At 50.9% G+C, this 23,405-nt stretch overlaps 9 protein-coding genes across 9 annotated transcripts; 5 read left to right on the forward strand and 4 right to left on the reverse strand.

Moving 5' to 3' along the window:
• Positions 1-146: 146 nt before the first annotated feature.
• BDV37DRAFT_12106 (acetolactate synthase regulatory subunit) lies at positions 147-1,553 on the reverse strand. The gene is made up of 2 exons (XM_032078579.1): positions 595-1,553; positions 147-540 (listed from the first exon to the last, which is right to left on the reverse strand). Exons 1-2 carry the CDS (start codon positions 1,389-1,391, stop codon positions 363-365), a joined length of 975 nt encoding a protein of 324 aa, XP_031936469.1. The 5' UTR covers positions 1,392-1,553; the 3' UTR covers positions 147-362.
• Positions 1,554-1,859: 306 nt separating this feature from the next.
• On the forward strand, positions 1,860-4,615 carry BDV37DRAFT_12164 (KH domain-containing protein). The gene is made up of 9 exons (XM_032078583.1): positions 1,860-2,204; positions 2,291-2,370; positions 2,442-2,600; positions 2,815-2,836; positions 2,911-2,963; positions 3,029-3,193; positions 3,251-3,459; positions 3,511-4,060; positions 4,123-4,615. Exons 1-9 carry the CDS (start codon positions 1,991-1,993, stop codon positions 4,144-4,146), a joined length of 1,476 nt encoding a protein of 491 aa, XP_031936470.1. The 5' UTR covers positions 1,860-1,990; the 3' UTR covers positions 4,147-4,615.
• A 1-nt stretch (position 4,616) lies between these two features.
• On the reverse strand, positions 4,617-6,485 carry BDV37DRAFT_12204 (putative RecQ family helicase RecQ). The gene is made up of 4 exons (XM_032078591.1): positions 6,398-6,485; positions 6,225-6,343; positions 6,117-6,151; positions 4,617-6,058 (listed from the first exon to the last, which is right to left on the reverse strand). Exons 1-4 carry the CDS (start codon positions 6,475-6,477, stop codon positions 4,673-4,675), a joined length of 1,620 nt encoding a protein of 539 aa, XP_031936471.1. The 5' UTR covers positions 6,478-6,485; the 3' UTR covers positions 4,617-4,672.
• Positions 6,486-6,805: 320 nt separating this feature from the next.
• On the reverse strand, positions 6,806-9,549 carry BDV37DRAFT_261656 (pentatricopeptide repeat protein). Its single transcript, XM_032083342.1, has one exon. The coding sequence runs from the start codon at positions 9,381-9,383 to the stop codon at positions 6,864-6,866; it is 2,520 nt and encodes an 839-aa protein (XP_031936472.1). The 5' UTR covers positions 9,384-9,549; the 3' UTR covers positions 6,806-6,863.
• A 153-nt stretch (positions 9,550-9,702) lies between these two features.
• Positions 9,703-10,943, forward strand: rsm25 (mitochondrial 37S ribosomal protein mS23). Its single transcript, XM_032083343.1, has 2 exons — positions 9,703-10,291; positions 10,387-10,943. Exons 1-2 carry the CDS (start codon positions 9,861-9,863, stop codon positions 10,739-10,741), a joined length of 786 nt encoding a protein of 261 aa, XP_031936473.1. The 5' UTR covers positions 9,703-9,860; the 3' UTR covers positions 10,742-10,943.
• Positions 10,944-11,948: 1,005 nt separating this feature from the next.
• On the forward strand, positions 11,949-15,083 carry BDV37DRAFT_287896 (putative cell morphogenesis protein Sog2; the record flags this gene model as incomplete). The annotated part of the gene is made up of 4 exons (XM_032088174.1): positions 11,949-12,376; positions 12,460-12,571; positions 12,632-12,984; positions 13,037-15,083. The coding sequence occupies 4 exons, from the start codon at positions 11,949-11,951 to the stop codon at positions 15,081-15,083; spliced, it is 2,940 nt and encodes a 979-aa protein (XP_031936474.1).
• A 692-nt stretch (positions 15,084-15,775) lies between these two features.
• cp9 (putative serine carboxypeptidase) lies at positions 15,776-17,481 on the reverse strand (the record flags this gene model as incomplete). The annotated part of the gene is made up of 2 exons (XM_032088719.1): positions 15,776-17,186; positions 17,241-17,481. The coding sequence occupies 2 exons, from the start codon at positions 17,479-17,481 to the stop codon at positions 15,808-15,810; spliced, it is 1,620 nt and encodes a 539-aa protein (XP_031936475.1). The 3' UTR covers positions 15,776-15,807.
• A 1,336-nt stretch (positions 17,482-18,817) lies between these two features.
• On the forward strand, positions 18,818-19,801 carry BDV37DRAFT_290477 (UbiA family prenyltransferase; the record flags this gene model as incomplete). Its single annotated transcript, XM_032088720.1, has 1 exon — positions 18,818-19,801. One exon carries the CDS (start codon positions 18,818-18,820, stop codon positions 19,799-19,801), a length of 984 nt encoding a protein of 327 aa, XP_031936476.1.
• Positions 19,802-21,263: 1,462 nt separating this feature from the next.
• BDV37DRAFT_275559 (GMC family oxidoreductase) lies at positions 21,264-22,988 on the forward strand (the record flags this gene model as incomplete). Its single annotated transcript, XM_032085415.1, has 4 exons — positions 21,264-21,289; positions 21,399-21,594; positions 21,662-22,077; positions 22,109-22,988. The coding sequence occupies 4 exons, from the start codon at positions 21,264-21,266 to the stop codon at positions 22,986-22,988; spliced, it is 1,518 nt and encodes a 505-aa protein (XP_031936477.1).
• Positions 22,989-23,405: the final 417 nt, after the last annotated feature.

The raw sequence follows: 23,405 nt of genomic DNA on the forward strand, positions 1-23,405 counted from the left end.
CTATGCGGGCTGGCGTTTGGGTATAGAGGGCACAGTATTAGCTGTAAGACAGTTGTGCGGGGTTGGATTTAGGGACTGAGCAATTGGCTACCAACTCCATTTTTTCCTCTCCTACTAATACAACTTGAAGTTACCTTACCACTACCACGATTAAGAAATACATGCCTGTGAAGGCCGATGAAGCTAAACTGAACCAAATTTCACGTCGACGACATGGAAACATAGATGATGTACTCATGAGAAGTGCGTGACTAAAAGGAAAAACAAAAAAGAACTGCTAAAATTTACACTAAATATTATACCCTCCGAGGAAAACAAGTTTGCTTCTTAATTGCGAATCTTTTTCATTTCGGATATCCAATTTAACCAGGAGGAAGGGTGCTTGCGTCGACAACGTCGGCAGCCTCCTTCTCAATCTCCTCCACCTGCTCGTGAAGAGGAGAACGAGGCAGGGCCATCAGACCGGTACGGGTAGACTCCAATACACCGAAAGGAGCGATGAGCTTCATGAAGGAGTCGATACGAGATGGCTTGGCGGAGCTATTAACAATGTCAGTGAATGCACCAATGCGTACGCGGTAAATGACCACTCACACTTCGACAATGCAGTTGTTGTTGCTAATATCGAGAACCTTGCCGCCGAACTGGTGGGTCAAGCGGGTGATGGCATCAAGATGCTCGTGTTTGTGTCTCAATGCCTGACTGGGAGGCAGATTGCGGGGGTGGAATTCAGTGATCTGCTTGTGGCCCTCGGCCTTATCCTTCTGGCCCTCGAGGGTCTCGCCGGAAGTGGTAATCTCGCGGTGGTGCTGAAGCAGTTCCTCGAAGAACTCGGGGCCCAGGATGCTGACCTTCGCAAGAAGCAACTCGCGCTGCACGAGAGCAGAGTCTGTGTAGTCGAGGACGGCCCAAACGGGAACGAGATCGTCCAGCTGGCGACGGGCCTGCTCGACGACACCATCCTGACCCTGCAGCACGATGGTCATGCGGGACAGATCTTCGACTTCGGTGTTACACACGACCAGACTGTCAATGTTGAAGCCACGAGCGGCCAGAATTCCCGAAACCCGAGACAGAACACCAGGCTCGTTCTGCACCAGACAGTTCAGGATATGGCGCTTCGGGGGATTGGTCGGCGCAACGGGAGTCTCGTACAGAATCGACGAGACGGCAGTAGGGGCATCCCATTGTGGAGAAGAGTCCGACACAGGAAGAGGAAGGGGAGAGCGACGATGGAGCGCCTTGTAGGCGAGGGCGGAGGTCGAGCTGGAAGAGGCTCTAGCTGTGGTGAATCGGGGCAGAGTCGCAGCCACTCGGGCAGTTCTGCCAGCAACGGAGGAAAAGGGCGCTGATGCTGTCCAAGACAGCATCAAAGGACGCCGGAAAGCCATGGTCTCCCGAATTGGCCTGCAAGAGAAAGCAGGCAATACGAAGGAAACGATGGAGGCAGTGACTTCACACTCAACGGATGGGGATTGTAGTCATAAATCGCATTTTATAGTCGAAGACTTCCGAGGTCGGGGTGCTGACTCAGGCTCTGGGACGGAGTCGGTCACTGACTCCGGAGCATTACCGCTATACCACTTTGGTCACAGTGCAACATTGACTTGCTTTTTTTTGGGGCCCAGATTCATTCGTGACTCTTGCTTTTGGTTGGTGCCAGTGTGTGTATGTGTGTATCTCACGGTGTATCTCAGATTACTTCCAGATCATCTTTTGTTTTCCTAAAGATCTGTTCTCGTTGAGGGTTCAGCCTCCTGTTCTTGTACGAAATTCTACTTCGACATCTCGATTCTCTTGGGTTACATCTTCTCGCTCATTGGTCCCACCGCCCCAGAGCACACTAGCGTCCAACCAGGTGATCCGTCGCTCTCCACCGCCTTCAAAGAAGTCCTTTGCGGTGGTACCAGTCTTTAGAGCATCTCACTCGCATTGTGATTGCTCCAATTCCTTCTTGTTCAGTTCTCAACATCTAAATTCCCTGTTCATCATGGCCGACGACGAACGCCGTGTCAAACGATCCCGCTTTGACCAAACAGAACCAGAGCCTCGCCGGGCCTCTCGTTTCGATCGTCGTTCTCGATCTCCCTCCTCGCGACAGTCTGAAGCTACTCGTACTCGGAGCCCGCTTAGTCGCGAACCTCGAAGCCCTAGCGCAGACCCGGCAAAGAAGTCTGGGGGTGCGGACCCTGCTGCTGCAGCAGGTATGACTGCCCTCCCTTGTGCTTTGGAAGAAATTGTTGGATGGGATATAGGAGATATAAGAGACTGACATCGTGACAAAATACAGCTGCCGCAGCGGCTAAGATCAACGCTCAGTTGCAAGCAAAGAAGGGTATTCAGCATGTCGATGTTCCACCTATCCGTTCGGTGAGTATACCATGCGTGACTACTGTCGCTCAAACCCAGGAAGATACACAACTAATTAATTGTTCTGGTAGGCAACAAGTCCCGCACCGGCAGCCGCATCACCGTCCGCTGGAGAAGCATCGAAACTTAACGCAGACATTTACGTTGCTGATGGAGACTATATCAAGGACATTGAGATTAATGACTTGCGCAACCGTTACACACTGACCAAGGGCTCTACTCAGAAGATGGTAATTACTCCTGTTGCATCCGCTGATATTCCAGGCATCCTTTCGCAAGCTGGTTTCCGCTGCGGCCATGCGCCCCTTCACCCTTTGCCTTTTCTTATCTTTTTCTTCTATTTCTCCGCATAGGGTCGTGGCCAAAGCTTACCCAGTCCTAATCATCCATAGCATCCCATTTCCCCTCGTTTGCATCTGCTGACCTCCGCTGCGTGACCTCTAGATCAAGGAAGAAACTGGCGCCGGTACGCCTTCACTCCATGTTAAACTTGTCAACTATTAGTGAAGAAAGAAGCTCATCTCTAATTTTTGTTTTAAGATGTCACGACTCGAGGAAACTATTACCCGGATAAGAGCATGGCAACTGCCGCGGTATGTGAAATTGTCCACGTGCGGTGACGAGTGACTATCTGACAGAGTACCGCCACTCTCCACAGAACCCCCCGCTGTACCTACATGTGACGAGTACGAATAAAGAGGGCCTCGAAAAGGCCGTGGATTTGATCGACGAGCTCATGAAGAAGGAACTCCCCAACCTGGTCGATGAGCGCCGATTCCGTCGACGTGAGCCGGAACAAGTGGAACGTGACGAATACGGTCGTGTATGAAATTGCAGGAATATTTTCCATAGGGCTGAGAGGCATGCTAACTATTCTCAGCGTAAATGGCCCGAAGAGCGGATTCCAGTGGACCTTGAGCCAATTCCTGGCTTTAACCTTCGTGCCCAAGTGGTCGGACAGGGCGGTGCGTATGTAAAGCATATTCAGCAGAGAACCCGATGCAAGGTCCAAATCAAAGGTCGGGGCTCCGGCTTCATGGAACCCAGTACTGGCAGAGAAAGCGAGGAGCCGATGTTCTTGCATGTTGCGTTAGTAATCTACCCCCTCATCTCGAAGCTCTGAAGGCTAATAACGCATAGTGGACCCGATCCCAACGATGTTCAGAGCGCAAAAGAGCTGTGCGAGGACCTTTTGGCCAATGTTCGAGAACAGTATCAGCGCTTCAAGGAGAACCCACCCCAGCACAACTATGGCGGATATGGTCAGCGTGGAGACCGTTACCAGGGAGGGGGCTATGGTGGAGGCTACGGCGGGGGTCATGGGGGTGGCAGTGGCGGCGGTGGCTATGGGAATCATTCGCACCAGAACTCGCCCTCTACGTCTGGTAGCCCAGCCACGCAAGGCGCAACAGGAACATCGGGAGGACAGAACCTAGCCGACTATAGCGCACAGTATGCACAGTACTACGGATCCGATCCTTACGCTGCCTACGGTGGATATCAGAACTACGTCGCCTACTACCAATACTATCAGCAATATGCCCAACAGCAGCAACAGCAGTCTCAGCCGCAGTCGCAGTCCCAAAGTCCCGCTCCCCCTCCTCCCCCTCCGACTAGTGAAGCGCCGCCTCCTCCGCCTCCTGGTTCAGGTTCCCCCCCTCCACCTCCTCCCGGTGGCAGCTACAGTGCAGTACGTATTTACCAAGGTCTCATTAAAGAATGGCTTGCCTTTACTGACCCGGTATGATATAGGTCCCACCGCCACCAGGCCTGTGAGCATGTCCTCCCCTAGTTATTTGAAATGGACAACAACCGCAAAAGCAGGAGGAATCGAACTACTCCACCTTGGTACCGTTGCCGATAAATTCACCTACTTATTGGCCAGGTGTAACTTTATAGCTTATCCCTATGTTTGACATCTGATGAATTCGGATTTGGGCAATATTGTCTTCGTGCTAGAAAAGATTGGAATTCCTCGCTCAGCTCCATATCTTTCTTCTACGCAATGCTTACAAGCGTAGTAGATGCCATTGGTTTTCGAATGAATAGTATATTTCAGAATCTTATACTTAGCTGCTATTCTTTGGATGCCACATATTGAGAATTCTGGGCTATGCCGTGCAGATTATATTGCTCGAAGAAAGAATAGAATAGGTAACAATGCCAAACATTGTCACTATACAGACACTCTGAAATCTAAGATAGCCATCTCTGGTAGATTCATTGATCTGATTATATATTTTTTTTACCCTGTATGTTATACACAAGAGCAGAGGATACATAGCCATGCCGCAGTTCATCCCTAGTCGAAACCAGAGAACGCATCCGGATACATTGCCTCCATGTTCGACATGTAATCCCACTGCGTACAATCCATCAGCTCATTCTCAATGGTCATCCGTGCCTTGCGAAGCGTTAGACTCCTGGGGCCTTCCTTGCAAAAGTCACAAGCAAAGTCGCACGGTGATGCGCCTGAGCCGGTTCTCGTTTCGGAGCTCGGGGCCTGAGAACCCATCCTCTCCAGTTCTAGGTCCCCAAAGAAATCCTTGATCATGTCATGTCTGCAGCGGCTAGTTGACTCACAATAGCGAACCACTTTTTGAAAACTCCGCAGCCGAGCGTATTGGTTTTGTAGATTGCTGTTAGGATCGTCCTTTGGTGCTCCATTCGCGGGTTTCTTGTTGGCGCGGTTGTAGGCATTTTCAACGTCTCGTCGGATACGATCGAGTGCTTTATCTCGCTCTTGGGTGTTGAAGTATACAATTGATGCGGCGGCACGACCATCGCGACCTGCGCGACCGGACTCCTGGACAAAGCCCTCGAAGCTTCGGGGCGGGTTCCAATGGATTACGAATCGGACATGGGGGTTATCGATTCCCATGCCGAACGCATTAGTTGCGACTATTATGTAGAATGCTGGGGTTTGGCCGCTTTGTTCTGGGAGTGACTGCGGCGAAGTCCACTGCGACTGGATCTGAGTCCTGTCTTGGGAGGAAAGACCGGCATGATACGCAACCGCTCGGATATTGCCGTTCCATGAAGTCGACAGAATGCCGGCAAGGTTCTCCGAGGCTGATCTGAAGGAGACGTAAATGATACCGGATATAGGTGGAAGATTAGCATTTTCTCCGCCTAATCTGGCCTCTCGGCGGCTCTGGATGGACTTCAGCCAGGAGACGAAGTCGTCCACTTGGGCCTTTCCGGAGTCTCCCGAGTCGTCGATGGAATTTTGGAGATATCTGATCTCGTAATGGATGTTTGGTCGAGCTGATGGTGTATTGAAAATCCTCAGTCGGCCGGGATTCAAACCAAGGAGGTCAATGATATCCTTTCGAACACGCGGGGTTGCAGTCGCTGTGCAGGCGCTGATCGGAACTGGGGGGTTGTTCAAGGCCCGCTTGAACCAGGAGAGTTCCTTGTATGCTGGGCGGAAGTCATGGCCCCATTCACTGATGCAGTGGGCCTCGTCGATGGCGATACGATTCAGCTCTCCCTGCGAATGGATAGTTTGGAGATTCCGCCGGAACATCTCCGTTTGGCATAGCTCTGGGGTGACATAGAGAAGGCGGGTTCGGGGATGTCCTGAGAGAAGGTCTGCGAGGATCTCGCGTCTCTCTGACAGAGAGGTCGTCGAGTTGATGGTTGCCACTGCTACTCCTAAGGCTTGTAGCGCGTTTACTTGGTCTGTCTGCAGGTGCGTTGCTTCAATGACGTGGATTCCTGGTATTGCGTCGGCTTCAACTTACCATCAATGCAAGGAGAGGACATACAACGACAGTCACTGTGTAAGAGAGGAACATTTAGAATACGTCGAACGTCTCAGACAGGAGTCTACATGGTGGAGGTTGACCAACCGCCATGGCTGATGACGGCAGGCAATTGGAAGCACAAGCTCTTTCCAAAGGATGTGGATGCCTGCAGGAAGACATCGTGACCTTCCACGGCTGCGGTGACTACCTCTCGCTGTAGGGGACTATTCAGAGCATACAGTTAGTTTAAGTGCTAGCCCAAGAGTAAACGCACTCACCGGAATGACTTCTTTCGGAAAACCCGATGCAGATAAAAGTCCAAGTCTAGCTTGCGACGCTTCAGATTGCCGTGTATCATCTCCGCTGCATCTTTATATCGAGAAATTTACGGGTTTAATGAATGAAAGAGAATACTTGTTTGAATTTACTTGGGGAAAGTCCTGCGAAACGCGTTGAAGTAAAAGACGGAACGCGATATCACGTGGGATGGCAGTCATTACTTTTCCTGATGTAGTAATAGCAGTAAACAGTGACCTCGAATGCCTGTCTGCTTTATCTTCTGGATGTCTAAGTCTTTTTTGAGGTTCAATTTATTATTGCTAAAACTAGATGTCACAAAAATATTCACTGTACAGGATCAAGATAGTGCAGTTAGTCTAATAGCTGTCATCAACTGGTATGCACCTGGAGGGTATATATAACAGGTCTATAATGTACACGCACTGAACTCCATTATGTCAGGCTTCAGTGTCTCCTACTGCCTTTGTTTATCTGCTTCTCCAGTTCCTCCTTTACGGCCATGACGTCAAGCGCCTTGCGCCTTTTGGGTTGCCAAAGTCGTTCGATGTGCAACCAGACCTCCATAACTTCCTTAGGTCCGCAGCAGGCACCGAATGCTCGAAGAATGATGATGATCATCCGACGACCTAAAAATACTCCATTCTCAATCTGGCGCTCCAGCACTTCAAGCTCACCGTCCTCGCCATGCTGGTCTCGGCCTCGGTAATTGAACAACTCGTCGGTATCAATGTCATCATCGAATTCGGCTACCCCATCATTGGCACCTAATTCGTCGACATCTTCCTTGCTTGTTTCGTCACTCTCGTCTACCTGCTCCTGCTGATGTTCTGCAGACGTGGTGTCTGCCTCGGACTTGCCTGATGGCAATGGGGTGTATAAACCGATTGGTTTTCTTGGTAGTGTAGGTGTCTGTGCCGCCAGCAATGCAGCGCTACTTCCTAGCGGATTTTCCCAAACGAGTTTTGCTGTGCGAAGATGAAAGCGGTCATTGAATCTGTTCTTCGATTCGTAGAGAGCGCGAAGATACGCTCGCCATGCGTTCCACAGCCGTTCAGCGGTCCAGCCCTTTCTCTTTCGGCCGTTGTAAGCAAATCCGTCGAAAAGCAACAGATATATCATTCCACGCGGTGGAACTGTAAAGGTTTTTTCCATGTCACCGATGACCGACATGAAAGCGTGTAGGTTGCCCGATCGATAGGCGTGGTGAGCAAGAAGAATATGGAATGTCCGCGTGTCGGGTGTCATAGGAAGGGCCTCCTGCAAAGCTCGATGATGTTCAGGCAGTCGATCCTTAAGAGAAGCAGATACTTGTAAGAGCCGATTGAGCTTCCTGGACTTCTTGCGATAAACGATGAACTCTGAGGTCAAACTCGGCCCGTGATGTAGCCTCTCGAGATCAAGCTCAACTGTGTTCTGTGCCTGCATCATGCGATGATATAATTGCTCTGCAGTCTTCGTTTCCCCAGCCCGAAGAAAGGATACTATCAGGCAGTTCAGCACCACTGTGTCAACAATCTCCCCACTAGTCACGAATGCATCGAACGTCTGACGGATGCCATCGGCATCCTGCTGCATTCCACAGTAGTACATTTTGGAAACCTTTCCAGGGCGGGTAAAAGTAATTTCACGTCTCGCCATTTCCTCCATTAGACGGTCTGCGACTGTGAATTGGCCAGCTTTAATGGCTATGTCGAAAAGGATGTTAAAGACGACGCCATCTGACTTGACCCCGGCCACATGCTCCATTTGTTGCCAGAGGCCGATTGATCTCACCAAATCCCTCTTGCACACTTTGCCAGATGCACGGCCTGCCAGATGAATAGCAGAACTCCACAAGGACCGCGACACCGGAAGTTTGGCAGCTACCATGTCTTCTATTATCCCGAGGTAGCGGCGAGCATCAACCCATCGACGGTTAGGAGGGTTAGCGAATCGCCGCAAAAGTGCCCCTCGTGTCCTTTTCGACAAGTACGAAACTCCTGGATATGGAAGATCTCTGTACAGTCGGAAAATATATTGGTTAGACTTTTTTTCGTCCCACATGGCTTCAACGAATACCGCAACCGACTGAAGCTCCAAGGCATCTTCTCTATTATCCTTACGAAGCACAACAGGTCGAGATGACGATGAATCAACTTGTCCATCATCAACAACAGTGTCAACAGCCTGCTTCCAATCCAAGGAATCCCCAAACACAGAACGGTATAGTTTTGAGGTAGCTTCGTGTAATTCTTTAGCCGGGCTCGTCTTCCCCTGGTAGCGGGATATGGTCGGTACCGCAGGCGGATCTACTTGGTGGTCAGGTGCGTTTTCTCTAGAGGCGAGGCGAGACATGTTCTGTTCTGACTCCTCTAGAGTGAAGGTGCCTGTCATCGACTCGCAATTCAATTCTTCGAGCGCGTGTTGCGGTGGTGGTAACCTCCCATCTAAATGTGGCCTTTGCTCTGATTCCGCATCTTTGTGATGTATCCTAGGCGAGGGTCTCTCTATTGATCGGTTTGATATATGAATGTCTTCGCTCTCGTCGTCTTCTAACTTTTGCGCAATACCGGAGTTGAACATCCGTTGTGTTCTTGGACGATGCACCACCCCCAGACACTTTGCCGGTGACCCTAGATAATCTAGGCGTCTTTTCGGCAAATGCCCTGTACTCGTCATGCCCCTGTCTCGCCATCTCGCCATCTCGCACCTCGAAGTCTTTGCAGACATTGTTGACAGCCCTCGTCCTCGAGGGGAGTGCTCCCGGCAGTAGCCTGCCATCACCAGCGAGCTGACGAAAAGGTCTGCTATAGAGGCAGCGGACGGGCGAGGGCGTCTGGAGCCGAGTCTCCGGAGGGAAGCATTGTAGGAGAATGATTCTGGTTTAGACATGGAACTGCAATTGACGGAGAAGCACGTATCCAAACCCTGCGAAGGGGGCAGTCGCAGGTTGGGCGAGCTCTGGAACCTATTGGGATGAGGCATGAGACGGCAGACATCGTGGCATCGAGTCAGCCGTGCATATCCCGAGGAGGTCTCGAGCAGATTGAAAAGAATTGAGCAGACTGCTCCTCGAGCGTGGCAGGCCGCGAATGAAGACAAACTCTGAATTTGGGGGGAAAGGAGGATTGGGGAAGGGTGGTTCTAAGGTGAAGCTCCGCGTCAAATTATTATGTTCTCTCTCAATAATCTCTTTGGCTTTGCACCGGAGCGGAGCCACTGTCGGTCCAATCGGAGCCGCTCATTGCCAATCCTCTTTTTCACCCGCGCGCTCGGCCACCATCGCCAAAACTCCACGATCAAACCGTACCGCAGGTCTCCATCGTCTGTCCTCCGGAGGAGATTGTTCTTGGACAATTACGTGCGTTCTACTTGGCCATTGGTCCCTCTCCAATTCTTCCATCCTAATCGGCCTATCCCCTACGGCCGCCCGTCTGGCCGCCGCCTTCCTCCGATCCCGCCATGGGCAAATACAATCTCACAGCTCTCCGAGTCCGACAGACGGCGCTCCGCCAGAAGGAGGCCGGTAAGACTCACCAAATCCCGAAATGGATCAATGTCGTGCGCGATATCCCCCCCGCCCAGGTCCTTGTGCGGAATCAACAACAGCAGCACCAGCTCGTCCGCCAGCGTGTGAAAACGCTTCCCGGAGCCTCGAAGCCGCAGGTCGTTTTTGAAGTTCAAGAGAAGCGTGTGAAACCGAAAAAAGCCAGCCGTATGTTCCTGCCCACCGAGATCAAGTACGAAGAGGACCTGTTGCGAAAGGAGTTTTTCCGTGATCACCCCTGGGAGCTTGCGAGACCCCGAGTGGTGCTTGAAAGTACCGGAAAGGATTATGAAAACTATGACTGGAGCCGGCTCCAGCAACCAGGCAAGCGATTGGATGGTGAGAGGTATGTTTTTCTCTGGCTCGTTGCTTCAGAACGAATGCCATCCGGGTTCTATCGTTTTCCCCGACGCTAAACATTTCCCTGTTCCCGCAAAACAGCGTCGTCCAGCGTCAGCTCTGGCTCCTTAACAATGTCCCCGATATGACTAAGAGCACTGCCTATGATATTGCGCGCCGTGAATTCTATCGTCTACGTCTCCAGGAAGACATTGAACGGCGAGTCGCTGCCGAGGAAGCCGAAGCCACAGGCGCTACATTCGGACCTACCCGCCTTGAAGTCGGCATGGAACTTGAAAACCAAGAATATGAACGCTGGAAGGTATGGGCTAAATCGGAAGCCCAGGTCCAGGAACAGAGGACAGCAGCATTTACCGGTGCTCCGGAGATCCCAAGTACTGAAGATAGCTTGGGGCTAGAGGAAGGGGCGGAAGAGAAGCCGTCTCAGCAGGCGTAGGCCATAAAAGCATGAATATCTTGATAGAACTCGATTGAACTGGTCTGGGTATGTTGGGGCTGGACAGGTCGATGGTTATGTATAATACTGGATGTATTCTCTTTTCTGATATTGTTTATGGGTTTCTTCAATTGCAACTCCACTGCCGGTGATCTCGGCGAGGATTGATATTTAATTTGTACAGCAAGTGCCGCTTCAGGGCTTACCAGATTCCATAATTCATCCCGGACGTTGGTTTGTTTTGGGTGGTGGTGTATGGTAGTATAGCATGTCTTGGGGGGATTGAAAGCGACATTACTATGGGGAAAGACATATGCAACAAGAGAAAGAAAGAAGAAGAAGATTGACTTAAAAAAAAAAAAAAAAAACAATAGTGAAAAATATGTATCAAAAATGCAATACAAGTCTTGATCATGACAAGCACTTGCAAGGTTGTTAGGGTGACAACCAATCAACGGGGGGAACTTATCGCTCCCCCCATTTGATCGCCGGGTTGTTTCAACTTCATCCTGACCCGGACTTTCTCTCTGAACCCTCCTGGAAAATCGCGGCGTCTGTTTGATCGTCAATTAGATCCTCGTTCTTTACACTCCTAACATTACTCTGTTTTTACTCTCAGACTGATCTTTGGTGTGCCTCCTCGACCGATCAATTTGGGTGGCTTCTGATCTGACAGCTGCACTTTTTCTCCGCGTTTCACTAGTTACAGAACGCACTCGCTCCTATCTCCGGTTGCTTCTGATCTCATGGGCCCGGTGACCACCGATACCTGATTTTCGAGTCCCATATCCAACCTGTCAGATTGACAGCTCAATTGCTCTGGTCTACGATCGGTACTGCCTTTCGATCCCTACGAATCGAGCGAAATTGGGCCATTTAGGAACCCAACGGCGATCATCGGGCTTTGTTTCGCGCCTCCGTCGAAATCAGAAGTGCCGGTTTGTTCACGCAGCACGCCTTGAGTAGTCTACCTGAGAAGGACGAAGAAGGAAAAAAAAAAGACACAAAGATAATAAAATATTTCGACTGCCGTTCGATGCGTTCATAATCCTGCTCTCGCAGCGTTAGTTGATCATGCTTCGCCTCGATTCTCTCGCCTGTCTCGTGGATAGTTTGATGCATTAATTGACCGTTGGAAACGGACCGGCCGTCAACATTTCAATTCACCTATTTATCCTCCCCTTCATCCTCCGCCATGCTTTCCACTATGACACGCCCAGAGGATTCAATCCGAATGCCTCGCTCCTACCTTGGTGACGTTGACGAGGAAGATGCGAGCAGGCGAATCCCGGATCTTCCTATTCTTTCTTCTTCTTCGTCGTCGTCGTCTTCATCCAATACTGAGCCGCCAGCAAAAAGTGAGGATGAAACAACGCCCGTAATTGGATCTGCGGGTGACAAGGTTGGCAATGTTGGCAAACCTAACACAGGGCCTCGACTTCTCTCACCCGACGAGACTATTGAACTTGCTCGTTGCGCTGTGGACAATGGGATCCTAGAAACGAAACGCTCTTTGGCAGGAAGTGAAGCAGTTAGCGATGTTGTGAAACCCAAGTTGACTATCGACCTGGGCCATTCGAACATCGTTCGCATTCCGGAACCAGTGGTGGATATAATTAAAGATGAAGTCGAGCGGTATGTATCTGTTACCAGACGGTTTTCTAGTACCACAAGGTGTTTCATCTTCTTTGTAAAAAGGGGCCGCTGATCATTTTTAGACTCTCCTTGTCAAACAATCATCTGTTTCACATTCCATATCGTTTTGCAGAGTGTTCCCATCTTCGGTACCTTAATATTAGAGCGAACAACTTCCGGGAATTTCCCAAGGGTGTACGTGATACATGACCGGCTGTACAACAGGTCTTTTACACAGACTAACATGGATACTAGGTTTACAAATTGCCGCTTCTCGAAATATTAGATCTCAGCCGGAACAAGATTAGCTATCTTCCCGAAGAAATCAAGAAACTGACTTCTCTCCGGGTTCTGTCGGTGATGCAGAACCGCCTTGAAGATGTCCCCCTTGGGGTATCTGATATGAATAAGCTTCAGATCCTCAAGGTTGCAGGAAACCCCTTGCGGAATCCGCTACGAGAGCACTTAGAGACCTCAGAAACAGACATGGCACCTTCAACGATGACAGATAACGAAAAGGAGGTCGCGGTAACTGCAGAGCTAAAACGATTTCTGAAGACTAAACAGCTAAGCACGACACCTGAGAATGAAAGGGGCAACGATGCAAGGTTAGAGAATTTACCCTGAGAGGTACTGACATCGACTGACGTTCGCGTATAGTGAAGCAATTTGGGACACACCTAAACCCGTCAAACGTGGAATAAGCAGCCGCTTCCCGGTCATCCCAAGTACAGGGGACATCTCGTCGGATCCCAAATCACCGCTACTATCGCGGCCTCCACCAATTCCACTCAAATCCCACTACCGTATTGCTTCCGGCCAGGGCATGGTTTTCAACAGTATCCTCCCGCGACCTGGTACATATATCCCTGGTGTCAATGAACGCAACCGGAGTAACAGTGAGGGTATCATCCAGGCATCCATTGCCGCGCGAAGTAAGCGGATGGGGGTCATCAGGAAAAATGCTGATCTCGGGAGATTGGATGAGACCCAGGCGTATCGGAACAGTCACCTTCGCGGCCTCAGTCATGGGTCGATCCTTCGACCAAGAGCACCGGGCGCAGCAGGCAGTAACTCGTCCAGCCCAAGCAGCCCAAGGGAGCGTAGGCGCTTGAAGGATTATTTTGTAAACCGGATGTCCAGTCTGCCAGAACACAAGTGTGAAAGAAAAGCAAGGGAATCGATTATTGAATGTGGAAAGGGGGTCTTGTTTGCCCTTTTTCAGGTTCAGTTTCATGTGTATGCTGTGATCAACGTGATCAAACGCGATGATGCCCGGCGAAACAGTCTCGAGATCGTTTTCTATAACGCTTCTACTCACGTTGACCGGCTTAACGAAGCTCTTGAATATGCGGAAAATGCGCACCTGGAAGATGCTGACTTGATACGGCTATCCAATGAAGCAGTCAAAAGAGAATGCGAGACGTGCATCATGGCATACACTCACGTTGCGACGCAGCTGCGCAACAGTCTTGGCAAGATTGTTGCCAATGCAGATTCACGCTATGTACGTTCGTTGATGCTAATGATCTACAGCAGTATCATTGAGCTTCGCAATGCTTGTGTGAGCCTTGGTGTTCCACTGCATACTCACAAACGTCTCTCTTCCACCAAGCCACCTATACCGGAAATAAACCGAGAGATGGTTGCGTCGGATAGGCTCACTGGATCAACAGTGACCCCAACTAGAGGCAGGGCGCCGTCTCTCTCGGTGCGTCGCTACCGGAGTGACACCACTATCCAGCACCCTCAGATCCTCACCAGTGGGCCATTACAGACAGCATCCAATTTCCACTCTGCGATTAGTTCACCTGGGTTTGTCTCCACTCCATTCAGTTACGCAGCACGGAGTCGATCAAGTAGTCGGTCAAACCACATAAACACATCGGTACCCTCGTCCCTTGCGACCCCCCGTTCCGGCGAGTCCTTCCCTCCAATGCCGAGTACGGTTGTACCTCGGATTAATCCCTTGACTGGCCTGGATGAAATCGAAGAAGAGCGTACGTTTGAGCGGATCTTTCATCAGCTCACTACTGCATACACCGCCGCTCTTCAGGCGCTGCCTCAGGCGCGCCGTCAATTTGTACGATGTCTTGAATTGGCAGAACAAACCCGAGAATCCGAAGGTATTCAGATGCTCTGGAACAACCTCATTCGGCGATGTCGCGTGTGCTTGGAAGTATCCGAGGCCCTTGGACTCCGTCTTTCCAACATGAAGGTAAAGGAACCAGGCGGCGGGATGCGCAACCAGCGCGAGTTCTGGCAATTATGCAAGGCATTCATGCAATCGTTCGTTGATCTTGTGACAGACATGCGTGAAGTCAGGAGCATGAATCTTCTCCCTTCCGAGATCATCATGTTCCTTCGTCCGGTGCAGAGGGCCAGCAGAGAGGCCGGCCGGATGATCGAGTCTTCACCATGGTCATACCTCGCAGACATGACGTCTGGAAACGCCCCAGCAAACATTTACGGGCCCCCTTTACAGTCACAACATCCACAGCATCAGATCAGCACCAGCCTGTCACCACAGTCTGTTACTCTCCCTGCAACACCATTGAGTGCTGCGCTTGGTCCAGCCGCTCAGGCAACGGTGCCGTCCACCCCCGCCAGTGCGTACAGTGACAAATTTTTCGAGGGAGACGTGTTTCAGAGGGCCGACTCTCTACTTTCCATGCCCAACCAGGCACCGTTTTTCAGTCGTCGGTGATGTGGCACAGCTGACCTCACTCTCATGTTTGCCCCGGAGGGCGTTCACTACATATTTATACCCTTGTGCTACACTATAGAGTTATTTCTTCTCAAACCCCTTTCGGCTCTTGTGGTGAGCGTTGTTACGTTCTACAAGTTTTGAGGGCTTTTACGACCTATCGGGTGCTCCTCGTTGACTGGCTCAAGAGGCGCCTCAAAAATGACCTTGAGATAAATCCTTCGCAGGACTCTCCCCTGTTTTCAGACGACATTAGAAAGACTCAGGAAGTGCTATGCATTTCTTGTCAGACTGCGTCTGCAGCATAGCTACCCTGCTGCCTGAGTATGATTTGGACGATTACAAGATGTATACTTAGTTGCGTGACTTGTTTGTTTTTGCATCCCCTCTGTGTTCTGACACTGGGATACAAGGGTTTCAATCTGGGCTTAAAAGTGATGGCGTACAGTGTTGGTCTTTATATAGTGTGGAATAGCCTTGCATAGCGTGCCATCTTTGTGTAATCATGTGTGACGAAAATAGCGAAATGAGACATTATTTGTTTTGCCTTCAGAGCCGGTGTGCCATCATTAAACAGGCTATACAGTTCCAGCCGAAGCAATCCATCCATGTACAGCATATCTCAGAGACACAACAACCCCTCTCACACCATAACACGGAATCCAACAGAAGAATCTATGTTTACCCAGAGGAAAAAAAAAAAAAAAAAAAAAAAGGCAAACATTCAACCTGCCACAACAACATCCCGCACATAAGCAAACATCTCGCGTGGCTTCTTCGCAAAAACACTATGCCCTGCGCCCCAAAAGAGATGATAAGTCACCCCGCGTTCTGACCCCCAGACGCCCGCTTCAACGTCACACGTCTGCGTTCTATTTCCCCTATCGCAGGAATGCGAGGGGGCAGCATTATCGCTGAAGAACGGCCGGTTAGGCCTTTGGGAGAACCCTTGCGCTCCATTCCATGTCATGTTCTGGAGACTCAGTTCGGTGCCGAAATGGTTGAGGAGAAAGTCGTTCTCGCCGGAGTAGATATGGAGGGGGATATTGTGGGTCGTGACGAGATCTGGAAGGATAGAATACGCTGGAGCCACCGGGGATGTGCTTGATAAAAGTGTCGTTAGGATTGTGCTGTTGCAGGGAGCGAAGCTCATTGGGGACAGAGGAGGAGAAGAAGGATGGTTTCCACCGGGGTCCTTCCCTGCTGCCGCCGGAAGCAGGTTCAGTGCGACTTGGACGTCTGTACGGCTGAAGTATGAGGCCAGGAGGTCCAGGGGGTCGACGGTGTCACAGTCATTGAGGGTGTCGTAGATATCGTGACACTGTTTGCCTGTGCCCAAGGCAGACATGGCGCCCAGATAGTCGAATGCCGTGGCGAAAGTCGCACAGGGACCGTAACAGGTGGAATTTAAAATGGAAGCCTTGACCATGTCGGGCGTGGTGGGCTCGATGTTGCATGTTTCATCGACTAAGTTGCGAGTATCGAGGAGCTGGTGGCGCTTGTAGTTCCTGTTCTCGGGGTTTCCGGGGATGCGGATCTTGTCTTTGGGAGGGTATTGGTTTGCTGCTTCGAGGATGTAGTCGAATCCACAGGTCCTTTCAGCTTCTGTGAAGACGGATAGAATCTCCTCCGGTATTTGGAGGGTCTCTTTCTGGGAACGCATGAACGACCCGATTGTGACGGTGGACATAGCGGCGGCGTTCCCGATGGTGCCGTCGCCGATGGAGATGGACCGGAGGTTGATGGGGAACGAGTCCTGCCCGTGGACAATAGCGGAGGCAAAATAGGGGATGTAGATTCCTGCCCATGACTCTCCGATCATATGTACTCGTTTCGAACGGAGGTGAGGAAACAGGGAGAAACAATTCCGGAGCCATTTGTAGAAGTCGGATGTGACGCGGTCGTTGTCTGGGACAGGATAAGGGTTAGTCGCAGTCGAATATCCCGTTCCCACCGGCTGGTCAACGTAGAGGACGTGGCCTAGCTTGGTCCACGAGTGTGGATTCTGGATGAGATGAGTGGAATTGCCGTTAAACGAAACTGGTCCGTTTCCTGTTGTTAGCCCTATAAGGGACGAACAGCCGGGGCCTCCGTTGAACCAGACTATGCCAATTAACTATGCTCCTAAAAATGAATGCTTTCGGTGACGGGACTGACTTATGAGGTTCTCATCATATGCAGGATCTTCAGCCTCGAAGAGCCAGAAGAACAACGAATTACCTGGAGGCGTTTCAGGAACAGAGAGCCGGCCAGCCCAGCTCAACGGCAGGGAAGTATTAGGCAACGAGTGAACCTCATATTGAGATCTATTGGTAGGCACTCGAACTTTCTGTGGGGAAAGAAAGGTAGGGATTGCCCATAGAGAATATATGAAGGAATATATTGCTGCGATGTTCATTGCGTTACCCCTATGAACCACAGAGACCAGAGTTGTTTCTGACCTATACAACCAACCATACAAAATGTCTCTGTAAATCTCCCAAAAAGCCATTAAGATGAGGATATACAAGGAAGAGCGAAGGAAAGTAAGAGTTGTTGACCATGTGGTATACATAACATCTGAGGCGCCTGGTTGTGAGGCTTCCGGATATTGCCCTCAATAAGCTTATTGAGCACGGCCGTCTCCATCTCGCCCGCGCGCATCATGGATACTTGTAGTCGTTCGATGCCAATTCACTTAATACCTTGATTTAATTCTATTCGGACACTCTTCACATCAAGAGTGGTAGTAGCCTCCGCCTGTTCGGTTGAAGAAGTACCTAGTGTCCATGTCTTGCCTGTGTTGTAGTCATGGTCTTCAGCTTGCTTTCTCTTCTTCAGTAGGGGACCGAACTGCATACTAGTATTGTATTAATATCATTCGATATCCAGGTCCCTTGTCATCCTCAAGTGTAACTCAGATAAAGTCACTGTTCTCTGTAGATCAAGGCATCTGAAGAATGGCTTTCGATAAGACTACGTGGCATAGGGCTCAGGGTTAGGGTCGATTATCGATGATCACGTGGTTATATATTCCCAAATCGGAAACAGTACCTCCTTTCTCTTTGGCAAGACCAGAGCCATAAGTGATTTATCCTACCTGCTCAAGCTCAGCTGAGGCAAGTGTGATCCACTTCTTGGGGGGTTCCTAAGTTGCTGGTGTCCACGGACATGGACTAGCTCCGTTTATCCTTCTTTTGATGCCGTCATCGTGAAGTACGACTGTGCAGGCTTGGAGCAGTCGCTCTGAGCACACAAGTCCGTTGTCCAGATCCAGCCCTATAGTTCAATGTCCACGATATCACTTCTCGTGGGAATTACGTAAAGAACTACTAATAATACCAATACTAATTACACAGCAACCTCGTACAGTCAAAACCAGAAACCACTATCGTATCTATATAATACAGTCGAGAATAACAGGGTCTCTACCATGACTGGGTATTGGCTGAGCCGCGAATCCCACCGGGTGTGATGCCGCAAAGCGCCAGTCCTCTCCATGGTACTATGGCCAATCGATCAATGCCCTGCTAATGTGGGTATAGGCTCAGTGCATAGGCACTCTCGCGTTGGTTTTATCTTTGTGCATCAGAAGAAGCGAGTGACTCGACCTATAAAGACCGGAAGCACTTCTGTCCATGTGGCCCAGGAGCACGCCCATACACACACACACACACACACACACACACACACACACACACACACACACACACACACACACGTTCTCTATCACTGTGCTTACTCTTTCCAACAAGATGGAGAAGACACGCCAGGACCCATCCATCTCCACGAAGCCCTTTCCTTTCAAAGACCTGCCAGCCATCATCTGGCTCTTTTCGGAGAGCGACATCCCAACATTTGTGCTCCCAAATTCCGCTTTTGGTCTACTGGGGGCACTGGCCGGACCTGCTCTTGCTGATGGCAGTATCTTTCCCTCGGCCATAGATCTGGTCTTTTATCGCCTCCCTTTGGTCATTCTGTTCAACTGGGCGGTGGTCTTCATCTTCCAACTTGCGAACCAGCGTTCACCCGAGGCAATCCAGGAAGACCGACTCAACAAGCCCTGGCGGCCATTACCCACTGGCCGCATCAGTGCCGAGCAAACCCGCCGGCTTCTTTTAGTTGCTATTCCTGCCGTTCTAGCCCTGACATATGGCCTCAGGGTCTGGCAAGAGAGTGCTTTGATCATGATCCTGGCCTGGATGTACAACGACCTTAAGGGCGGAGACGAACTTAGTCGCGATCTCGTCATCGCCATCGCTTACGGCCTATTCAATGCCTCTTCACTGCGCATTGCTTTAGGCTCCTCCGCGGACTTGAATCCCGCTGCTGCTCACATCTCGAGACGAGGATACCTCTGGATCACCATGATCAGTGGTGTCATTCTGACGACCATGTCAATTCAAGATCTGAAAGATATGGCCGGGGATCGCAGTCGCGGGAGATTAACGATTCCACTCCTCGTAGGACCAACCCGGTCACGCTGGCTGATCGCTGCCCTGGTGCTGTGTTGGGGTCCAGCGTGTGTCTTCTTTTGGGGCTTGCCACTCCGGTGTTACATCGCTCCATGCGCGATGGCTGTCGGAGTAGCAGCGTCGGTGGTTTGGCAGCGGGATATCCGCTCAGATGCCGCAGCATGGAGACTGTGGTGTGCATGGTTGGTGGTGTTGTATCTATTGCCATGGGTTGCGACATCTGGAATCGGAGCTCCAGTTTACAAGGACCCCCCCTGTACATAGATAATTCCAGTGCAACATTGGATTAGAGGCATTGCTTGATGAGCGCACTATCACACACTACCGCGGCGGAAGTCGGCGCTAAGGGGAGAGAACAAGGATGGAAAAAAGTACTTGCATTGGAACAGACTGTCTTTTGATACGGTTTTGGTATGGTTTCCGCTATGGTAATACTAGGTACAGTTTCGTAGCCAATACCCCAGGGACATGATGTGCTGCTTCATGGGTTTTTGGGCCTTCAATCGACCACCTTCAGACCCTCGAGTATGTGACCGCAAGGATTTTCGCCTCAGACGGGCTATTGACGGTGGTACGATTGCAAAGAATTGGGTCCGTGCTAGCCTGCGATGAATTGCATAAATAGAAATATCGAGAAATCAGTGTTCATCATCCTTTCTTCTCTCTCGTCAATTTATTCCCCTGCGCCATCGACCTGTTCGTGCGCTATCGTGAACGCGAACAGCGCCGCGGATTATCGGAAGACACTCACTCGCCTTTGCTGGGACCCACAACATTTCGGTTAGTGATTCGCAACACTGGCCATGATTACCTGAAATCCAAGGGGCCGGGAGCACTAGCTGTGTGGACTCATCATCTCAAGGCAATTGAAATCCTTGACTACAACTCCACAGGCTCTGTCGGTCCTGCTATCCGAGTTGGTGCTAGAGTTCAAGTGCTGGAAGCCATGACAGCTGCCCACGAATAAGGGTTTGTGGCCGTTGCTGGTAACTGTCGGACTGTACCTAGGCTATGCCGGTGGCTATATCCAGGGAGGCGGTCATGGCCAATTTGGCATCCCGATTCGGCCTTGCTGCTGATCAAGCCCTGGAGTGTCGCAAGATACTTTCTGGCATGTGGCGGAGAGCTTCATCAAAGGTGTTGTCCCTCTGGCTGATGCTGGTGGTGTGGCAATCCGTACAGTATGTTTCTGATCTCTGTCCTCTACCTGATTTATCCTGACTCGGGCCCACAGCGTACAATACCCGCAACTTCACGACCTTCTACGAGAGCTACGCGGAGATGAACCCCATCTACACTGTCACAGAAACCCAGATTGGAGGTCGTCTGATTCCCTACTCCACAGTGACGTCTGATACCGCCGCTTTTGTGACAGCCTTGCGGTCGATCGCCGACTACGGGGCTTTGATCTCTGGGGCCTCATTCAATGTACCTGAATGAGGCAGATCTACATCAGCCAAGTTGGCAGTGGACGTTCTACTGAAACCGTTATCCTCGACTGACCTCCATCAAGGAGAGATATGACCCCAACCAGGCTCTCTATGCATTGACGGGGGTGGGAAGTGAGAATTGCACTCAGCAGGCGGATGGATGGTTGTGTCGAGCATGATGAGCAGTGTGTGGCGCCATGTTCTGACGTGAGACTATAGTCCCGTAGTAGGGGCCCGAGAAGCTTGATATGTGCGTGTATTTGACGCAGGGGTCCAGGGTGCCTTGTCACGCTAGAATGGGTGTCTTCCTAGTCGAATTTGGGTAATGCCCGGGCTATTCACCGACTTCTAGAGAGACAACATCCCACCCCTTTGGCCAAGAGTAGTGCTTCTACCACATCTTCCGTTCTCTATGGAGCCTTTCCATCCAGTACTGACTATATTGTCGTTGGTGGCGGGACCGCCGGCCTGGTCGTGGCGAGCCGGTTATCCGAGATTCCCACCGTTCAGGTCCTCGTCTTGGAGGCTGGGCCCGACAAGACCTCAGATCCCCAGCTGCAAAATCCAGCGTCATGGCACGCTCTCTGCGGCACCGGCCTCGATTGGCAATTCAAAACGGTGAGCCAGGTGAGTGATTGTCTTTCGAGATGCGCGTTTCTCTGCCGTCCATGATCTTGAGAGCTAAGACCGGTAGACGGGCCTGAACAACCGCGAACAAGATCTCCCCGCAGGCAAGGTTCTGGGTGGCTCCTCTGCCATCAACGGGGCGGCCTTTCTACCTCCCTCGCCTGCTGGAATCGACACGTGGAGCAGGCTAGGCAACTCGAAGTGGTCTTGGAAGGATCTATTGCCGTATTTGCGGCGAACCTTTACGCTGACCACTCCTCGTGGGATTCCTCTCTCTGAAGTTGGTCTGAATGAGCAAGTGCATACAGGGGCCGGTGGGCCCATCCAAGTCACCTATCCTGCTCTAGCGGAGAAGGCAAACCATCCGCTCATTTGGGCCTGGAATAAAGTCTTTCAAGAGAAGGGCTATGGGTTCCAGCCCGATTTGATCCTTGAAGGATCTACTGTAGGCGCCCGGCCACACACTGCTACGGTTGACCCAGAGTCCGGTCTCCGGAGCAGCGCTGACAATGAGTATCGCGGCCTCGAGAAGAAAGATCGACCCAACCTTCACGAATGAGGTCATCCTGGCCGCCGGAGCCTTCCAGACACCCAAGCTTCTCGAAATCTCTGGAATCGGCAGCAAAGCCGTACTTGCCCGCTATGGTATCACACCCATCATAGACAATCCCGGAGTTGGCGAGAACTTACAGAACCATTCGATGTATGTCCAGCCCGTCGGGCTGAAGCCCCAAGAAGGCACCGTCACCGCAGGGCTGCAAGCCTTGGCCTTTGTTCGAACTGGTGAAGAAGCCCATCTCGCTGCAAGATATCTCTCTCCCACAGACCCTGAAAATGTGATCTGCGATAATATCTTGAGAAATTCGGAAGAAGCTTCCGCCAACTTCTTTGTGAGCACCAGGCCAGCCGGCAACGTCGCCCTCCTGGGCTTGATTCAGTGCTATCCCTTGTCCAGAGGTAGCATTCATCTTAGCAGTGGTATAGATGACCCTGACAGTAAACCCGAGGTCGATCCACGCTTTTACTCGAATCCAGTGGATATTGAGCTTATGGCTAGGCACTTACAATCCCTTTTCCAGGTCGCTGCGTCTCCCACCCTGCAGCCCTTCTTGGATTGCTCGGCAGTAAAAGTGCCCGAGGATTTAGAGGCAGCTAAGACTCTTCTCCGCGCATCGGCTCTCACTACCCACCACTCATGTGGCACAGCTGCCATGTTGCCTCGTGAACAGGGTGGGGTGGTCGATCAAGACTTGAAAGTCTATGGGACAAAGAGCTTGAGGGTCGTGGATGCTAGTGTCTTCCCATTGATCCCGTATGGGAACCCAATGGCGACCGTGTATGCGGTTGCTGAGAGGGCAGCCGATCTGATTCAATCAACAGTGGATAAGAAGTAACCGGGAGATTATTATGACCAGTTAACGCGAGGTTCGCTAGCGCATTCTTTTTTCTAGATGTTGGATGGAGCAGTGGTATCGGTCCCACCGACGAGCATGTAGCAAAGGTCATGTCTTCGAACATGCTCAGGGCCACAGTAGACGAGCTTCTCACAGAATAGAACAAACGGCCTGATAAAGCGTTAGAGGTGATCATTAGTTTCATGGTCTGCAGGGTTTAGTCTTCAACCAGTATAGCCCAACAAATATCCCTCAACTAGTGCTTACTCGGGAGTGATGGGTTGGATTAGATCACATATAGGGGCTCTATCCTTCATGGATTCTCATGATACGGTACTGTCTTTACTTCCCTCTGAATATTGAATCCAGTCCACCGTTCATCGACAGTCAGCATCACCTTCACAAACAAAAGAGAAA

The sequence above is a fragment of the Aspergillus pseudonomiae genome (assembly GCF_009193645.1).
Source record: "Aspergillus pseudonomiae strain CBS 119388 unplaced genomic scaffold BDV37scaffold_103, whole genome shotgun sequence".
In the NCBI taxonomy this organism is placed as follows: Eukaryota; Fungi; Ascomycota; class Eurotiomycetes; order Eurotiales; family Aspergillaceae; genus Aspergillus; species Aspergillus pseudonomiae.